General features: G+C 47.1%; 1 protein-coding gene across 1 annotated transcript in view; it reads left to right on the top strand.

Moving 5' to 3' along the window:
• The window catches only part of Dot1l (DOT1-like histone H3K79 methyltransferase), a 57,593-nt gene that overhangs the window by 25,810 nt on the left and 23,838 nt on the right, over nt 1-7,945 (top strand). The window contains exons 8-9 of the mRNA XM_013022702.1: nt 4,699-4,754; nt 5,465-5,544. Coding sequence (XP_012878156.1) covers nt 4,699-4,754; nt 5,465-5,544 — 136 coding nt within the window. The remainder of the gene's footprint in view (nt 1-4,698; nt 4,755-5,464; nt 5,545-7,945) is intronic.

Genomic DNA, 7,945 nt, shown 5'->3' on the forward strand with positions numbered 1-7,945 from the left:
CGCCCACCCAGTCATGGGGCTTGAAGTCTGGGCTTGGGCATTATCCCTGAGCTCTTCAGCACAAGGCTAGCACTCTACCACTTAAGCCATAGCACCACTTCTGGCTTTTTCTGTTTATGTGGTGCTGAGGAATCGAACCCAGGGCTTCGTGCATGTGAGGCAAGCACTCTACCACTGAGCCAGTTTCCCTGCCCAAGAAAGTATTTTCTCTGTTTCTGCCTTGTTTCTCTTATGCCTGGGATGGAGGGTCCAGCCCTCCTACCTCTTGTTAAAGCTTCCTATAGAATCCTGTCCCTCAGTGAGAAGGAGGACTAGACAGACTCTCCTGTCTATCCCATGTCTGAGGCTCATGTTTGTCCTCAGGCCCGATGAGGCTAGAAGCCTATTTGGCTTCTGTTCTGACCCTTCTTCCTACCAAGGAAAAGTTTCTAGGTCAGTCCATGTTCTTGATTCCCTTGTAAAATGATGATTCCCTAAAAGATGTCAAGGTTATCGAAGTTGACGGTTCGTACACATGGTTAGATGTTATCACCAGTACACTTCCCTGAAGAATCCTTCTCATTCCCAAGTGGCCTCTGACTTCTTCCTGGGAAACTGAGCTTTGCCAACTCCTCTGTCTAGAAAAGAAGGCACCGGGAGTCTCACGGACTTTCCTGCCCGGGCTGGCTTTGAACCTCGATCATCAGATCTCAGCCTTCTGAGTAGCTAGGATTACTGGCATGAGCCACTGCGCCCGGCTTCCCGGAGACTCTTATCTCCAATTAACCACCAGAAAACTGGAAGTAGCTCTGTGGCTTAAGTGGTAGGTACTTTACTTGAGCTGAAGAGCTGAGGGACAGCGCCGAAGCCCAGAGTTCAAGCCTCATGCACCAAAAAAAAAAAAGTCTCCTGGACTTTCCTGCCTGGGCTGGCTTTGAACCTCGATCCTCAGATCTCAGCCTCCTATGTAGCTAGGATTATAGGTGTGAGCCACCAGCGCCCCACTCCCCATGCCTTCTTATCTAGACAGAGGAGTTGGCAAAGCTCAATTTTCCAGGAAAAAGCCAAAGAGGCAACTTGGGATTGAGAGGGATTCTTCCAGGAAGTATACTGGTGATAACATTTAACCATGTGTATGAGCCATCAAAAAAAAAAAAAAAGAATTTTCTCAAGATCTTGATGACAGTCAGATATCACTGGGCAACAGTGGATGTCTGAACTGGCCTCTGTCTCTACAATCTACATTTTGTGTGTGTGTGTGTGTGTGTGTGTGTGTGTGTGTATGACTCAAGGGCTTGAACTTAAGGCCTTCAGCTTTTTTGCTCATGTCTGTCACTACCATTTTACGATTTGAGCCTTATTTCCACTTTTTTGTGTGTACTGGTCTTGGGCTTGAACTCAGCACCTGGTCATTGTCCCTGAGCTCTTGCTCAAGGCTAGCACCCTGCCACTTAAGCCACAGTTCTACTTTTTGTTGTTGCTGCTGTTCTTAATTGGATATAAGAATCTTGTGGACTTCCCTGCCTAGCCTGGCTTTCAATTCTCAGTAGCCTCCTGAGTAGCTAGGATTACAGATGTGAGCCACTAGTGCCTGGCACTTCTGACTTTTTGCTGGTTAATTGAAGATAAGAGTCTCATGGGCTTTTTTTTTTTTTTTCATCTTTCTGATTTTGAACTATATTGCTCACATCTCAGCCTCCTCATTGGCTAGGATTTACAAATGTGAGTCTTCACTGTCTGACTTTGCAGCACCTACTCTCTTATCCCACAGTAGCTTATATGACAGCCAGCCTTCTCCAGGAGGGCACAGTCTGCCTGGCTGGGTTAGCCCCCTGTTTTGGCAGGAACTTGGGTCCTGATATTGGAACATGCCTCTGAGCAGCTTTGTGGCTTTGATGTGGTACTCTGGTTGGCAAACTGTGTGTCCTGTCTTCAATTATTGGAGAAACACAGAGGAGAAAAGCCAGTTTAAAAATAGCCCAGAGTACTTTTCCAGGCTCAGAGCTGCATTTAGGGATGCCCCTCCTCCTGCTTTTGAGGTTTGATGTAAACTGCTGCCAGAGATTTTCCTGTTAGACTGCTCCCTCTTGTGGTCACATCTGAGTTCAGTTCTCAGGCTCCTGGGGTTGCGCTCCCTTCACCCCCAATCCCTCCCAGTCAGAACTCCTGTCTTTTTCTGCCCTTTCCCTTATACTGTCTACCAGTCCCTGCCAATTCTCCAGGGCTCTGGAACCAGATTTGGGGCAGAAATTAGGTCAGTCTTTCTTCTGTGCTGTTGGCACTTCTTGATGGGATTATGCTTGGCTTGTGTAATACACCCAAGTGTGCCAGACCCATTGACACTGTGGGTGGTCATGGTGCTAAAGTACTTACAGGGTTACCTTCCTACGTATCAGACTAGGGCAAGTACATCAGGATTGTGACAGCAGCCTGTGACAGGGTAGCATGAGTCTGCAGCTCCTAGAGAATCTGTTAAGGCTTCTTTACCAGGACAGGTAGCTGGGCTGCATCTGCAGGCCCTGGCACCTTTCAGCCTTCATGCCCTCTGTTGAGTCTATGCTGGCTTTCCTTCGTTTCCAGTGAAGTTGAAAGATAGTTCTTCTTTAGAGTTGTGGCTATGCTTATTTATCTGCTGCTTGACATTTTGGCAGGAATAACCAAGCCACAGAATATGTGTGTGGTTATGGCGTCCTGTAGGTCTCTCACCCATAGTGACAATGTTTTGGCTCTTTCTGGGTTCAAGTGGAGCCTACCTCAGTCTCCTCACTGGAGGAAGTGCTTCATGCAGGCCTTATCTGCAGGGATGGGAGCTTTAATCCTGCTGTTTGTTGGTGGTCTCTATGAGGGGCAGGTGTGTAGTAGTCTTAAGGCTGTATGGAATGCTGTCCCGCGAGGTGTTCTTGCCCCTCACTTTCCCTTTCTGTTTTTTTTCTGCCAGTCCTGAGTCCCTACCTTGAAGCTCAATGGCTAGGCAAGTTTTTCTAACTGTTGTGATTCCAGAGTACTTATTTGGCCCTAGACAGATTTAGCTCAGCCAGGTCACTGGCAGATAGCCCCTGGCTTGGTGTTCAGTGATTGGAACCATCCTCTTAGTCATGGTCTATAAATGCCAGGAGAGAACCAGCTTTATACAGTCACAGCCTGCCACACGGGGGAGGAACTCTTCTTACGTAGCCACAATTTGCTATGCAGGCTCAAGCCAGGGATTTGCATGAGTGCAAGAAGGCTAATTCTGGTGGTGCTCACGTGGCATGCTATGCTTTGTAGTGATGTGGTCGGAGGGCTGAAGTTGACTCTGCACAATGAGCTTCAAAAGAGAGAAGTCACATCAGAGAGGCCAACATCACCCATGTTAGGGCTCCAAGACCACCTCCTATGTGAGGACCTCATAACCTAGTTTGTGACCATTCTCCTCGTGGTTTACCACAAAAGAACACAGCAGAAACTGCCTTGGGAAAAGGTATATGATGTGGGTGAAGAAACTTGGGACAGGTAAAACCTCTAAATCCTCTCCCTAGGAATCATGCAGAAGTCTAGCAATGAACTAACTCTAAGCAAATGTTGGAGCATTGTCACCAGGAGCTTGCACAGACACCATGCACAGGGTGTGGAAAAGGATGTCACATGGTTCTGTCATGTGGCCCTTCTATTTGTCACATGCCAATATTCCAGATTTGGGAGGAAAGCAAGGGTCTCAGCATAAACTTCACATAGTTCACACCAATGGTTTAGGTCCTGGAACACCTGGCTGGGAGGGTGGGGCCTACAGGTCAGATCCCCATAAATCCTAAGGGACAAGTTGGCAGGTGCTTTCTGAGTACATGCCACAGGCCTGCAGGGCAACTCTTGTGTTGCTCTGGGCTGTCAAAGACATGGATTTTAGTCACCTCTAATACCTGGCGGAGGGATGACTCATCAGCCAGGTGAGTGAGGGTCCTCAGCAAATGTACACTCCTGCCACATGGAGGCTGCCTTGCCATCTGTGCTTTCACTGTGGGTAGTGATGGAGTAAAGATGGTCAGCCTCAGTGGTGCCTGCTAGCTACATGAACAAATCTCACATGGTAGTGAGCTTTCTTTTCTTTTTTCTTTTTTGCCAGTCCTGGGGCTTGAACTCAGGGCCTGGGCACTGTCCCTGAGCTTCTTCAGCTCAAGGCTAGCATTCTACCACTTGAACCACAGCGCCACTTCCAGCTTTTTCTGTGTATGTGGTACTGAGGAAGCAAACCCAGATCTTCATGCATGCTAGGCAAGCACTCTGTCACTAAGTCACATTCCCAGACATGCTGGTTTCTTGAGGGAACAGATCACAGCACAGAGGGGATGGCCTGGACAAGGCTTCTACAGGTTACTCGGAGAAGTCTGCCAGCAACCCCTAACATAGAGCACTGGGGTTTTGTAGTAGAACTTCTGTAAGAAAACTTGTTCATAGCATGAAGACTTTCCAATGCTTTCTGCTGTCTTTCTCCTTCCTGTCCTGGGATGGATGCTGGCTCTGTGCCGTGTGCTCAGGCCCTGTTCCCAGAGTCTTGGCTGGTCTCAGCTCATTACCCCCCACTAGTCCTGTTTCCCATAGAGCCATTGACTTGGTTTCCTGCATCCTTCCCACTCCAGCAACTTTGATCATTTCATGTTTCCTTCACGGCAGTAAGGCAGGGCCAGGACAACAGAGCTTGAGTGAGACCCTAAGTAGTAAGTGTGTATGTGTTTTCTTTCTCAGCTGGAACGAGGCGATTTCCTCTCAGAAGAGTGGAGAGAGCGAATTGCCAACACAAGGTATGGCCTTGCCTGGGTGGTACTGACAGGACAGCTGGCATCCCAGGGTGCTCAAGAACTAGGGTGGTTTATATTGAGTTGGCTGGCCATGTCTCAGTGGCAGCTGTGGAAGGTGGCCTGGAGTGTTAGTCCCACCCATACCATCTGCTACCTCCTTGTGCTGGTCACACTCTAATTCCTAGTCTCTCTACACATTCCCCAAATGGAGTGGGTCAGCTTTGAGACCCCAGCTCTCATGCTGGTCCCTATGAGGTTGTTCTTGGCTGTCCTTATGAAATCTGTCCCAAGGTACCCTGAGTGCCTTCACCCTTGATATCAGGCCTTACCATCTATATCATTTCTGTCCTGTCACCTTTACCCCCAATTGGTTTTCACAGTGGGTTGTCTTGCTCATAGCTTTTCTGTTTCCTTCCTGTACTTGAGTATACCTTTCCAATTAACCCCTTCATGTGTATTCTCAAACATTTTTTTAAAATTTCAATTAAAAATTATCAAGATTCACAATAGGCACCCCACTGTGAAAATCAGTTCACAGTTTTCTGGCATATTGTAAAGAGAAGATATTAACTTCTGTCCATACTTCGAGACCCCAGGTGGCATCTGGTACATTAATCCTTAGCATTTGGGGTGGGCAGGTGGCATTGCACTGGGACTCTACATGCACATGAAATGGAGCCTTGGTTTTACTCAACTGGAACATTGTTTTGCAGTGTTATATTTGTGAATAACTTTGCCTTTGGTCCTGAGGTGGATCACCAGCTGAAGGAGCGATTTGCAAACATGAAGGAAGGTAACATATTACTCTCCACCCACCCCTCATGATTCCAGCCTGCTTGACCCAGAGGCCAGGCTGTGGGTCAGTGTCTTAGGTGGAACTCTGTGAACCCTGAGCCAGGTCTCCTTCAGCTGTATAGAGTAAGCCCATTGTGGTTTGCAGGCCTGGTCTGCTCCTCTCCAAAGATCCCGGTGGCATGTTTGCAGGACCCTGCCTCAGTTGCCATAGTTCTTCTCCAGGGACATATGGGCGGGTTGTGTCTTCCTTGAAAGGACCATTATATTTCCCCAGACTCCCAGAGGCTCCCCATTACCCAGAGGTTCCAGGTTTGCCTGCCTTGAAGGATGCAGCTATGGTATCCTAATGTGAGCTCCCTGGGCTTTCGTGGAGACTTGACTGTGAAGTAAAGGACGTCTAACCAAAAATACTTCAGTGCCTTGTTTCCTAGGGGCTAGGATGTCCATTTGTCATGGGGGTGATACAGTGGGATAGGTTGGCCAGAGCCTTCTGTTACAATAAATAGACCTCTGCCCTCTTACCTGATTGTGTCATCAGAGCTCATCACCAGGTAGTTAGTCCACCTGTGTTGATGAGCATATGAGACACTGCAGAAGGGCATTTGGTGGTAACTGGCTGCCCTACTTACTCATAGGCATTGTATATAAAATACATGCTCAGTGAGTAGCAGGCTAATTCCACCATGGCTCTTCCAGAAGTTCAGATGATGCCAAATTGGCCCTGCCAGTTTCATCTCATCCCCCAGCACCCATGAGTATGAAGATTGCCCCTTTGATGGCACAGCTGGGACATGGACTGACCTTGATTGAGCTAGACAAGACCATCCCTCTTGTTAGGAGACAGGACCTAGAAAGCAAGGCCTGACTGGCTTTGAGATGAGAGCCCAGGTGTGGGCTTATCTGAATGGATGTGTGTAATCAAGTGTGTGCATGTCTGTATGTGTACACTTTTGAATGGACTTAGTTTGAATTTTCTGATTTAAATTTTACATAATCATTTCCAATTTTATTTGGCTTTCTCTTCAATTTTTATTTTATCTTTATTTACTTATTTATCTTTTTGTATGCTGGTTCTGGGGCTTAAACTCAGGGCCTGGGCATTGTCGCTTACCTTTTTTTTTTTTTCCTTTTTGTTGGTCATCGGGCTTGAACTCTGGGCCTGAGCGCTGTTCCTCAGCTCTTCAGCTCAAGGCGAGCACTGTACCACTTGAGCCACAGTGCCACTTCTGGTTTTCTGGTGGTTTATTGAAAATAAAGAGTCTCACAGACTTTCCTTGCCCGGCTGGCTTTGAACCGTGATCCTCAGATCTCTGCCTCCTGAGTAGTTAGGATTATAGATGTGAGCTAAGAATTGAGCTTCCCTTAGGTTGTTTTTTTTGGGGGATGGGGGTGGGGTGTCAATCGTGGGGCCTGAACTCAAGGCTAGCACTCTACCACTTGAGCCACAGCATCACTTCCGGCTTTTTCTGCTTATGTGGTGCTGAGGAATAGAACCCAGGGCCTCATGCTTGCAAGGCAAGCACTCTACCACTGAGCCACCTTCCCAGCCCCTTCCCTTAGCTTTTTTGCTCAAGGCTAGCACTCTATCACTTGAACCACAGCTCCACTTCTAGCTTTTTGTTGGTTAATTGGAGATCCAAGAGTCTCACAGATATTTTCTGCCCAGGCTGGCTTTGAACTGGAATAATCAGATGTCAGCTTCCCGAGTAGCTAGGATTATAGATATGAGTCACCAGCACCTGACTTGGACAAAAAATTTTTTAAGTCTGACAATGAAGATTACTTAGTATATGAATCAAAATTATGTACATTTAAGATGGTCTTTAGTTCAAACATTTGTTGTGACTGCTAACTGGATAGCAGAAGTGGTCCTGTGGGTCTCTTAAAGCTGAGTTTTCAGACAGCTAAGCTGAGACACCCACTCTGGTAAGAGGTTTACAGTATGGGAAAAGTCACTGAGACTTCTGATGGGTGAAAAGCCACTGGGTACTTTATAGTTTATGAGTCCAACTTTAGGAACACCACCAGTTAATTACCATGGAGCTGGTTTTCAACCCTTAGCATTTAAACAATTATATCAAAGGTGAATCCTAAAATCCTTTTTAAATTCTTTAATTCAGGTTTTGTGATAAGAAAGACAACACAGGCTGGGAACGTGGCTTCGTGGTAGAGTATTTGCCTAGCATGCATGAAGCTCTGGGTTTGATTCCTCATTACCACATAAACAGAAAAAGCCAAAAGTGGTGCTGTGGCTCAAGTGGCAAAGTGCTAGCCTTGAGCACAGAGAGGCTCAGGGACAGAGTCCATGTTATGAGTTTAAGCCCCAGGACTGGCAAAAAGAGAGAGAGAGAGAGAAATACAACACCTTACTTAAAGTTCTTTTTTTTTTTGGCGGGGGG

This window comes from Dipodomys ordii, unplaced genomic scaffold, assembly GCF_000151885.1.
Source record: "Dipodomys ordii isolate 6190 unplaced genomic scaffold, Dord_2.0 Scaffold64, whole genome shotgun sequence".
Classification (NCBI taxonomy): Eukaryota; Metazoa; Chordata; class Mammalia; order Rodentia; family Heteromyidae; genus Dipodomys; species Dipodomys ordii.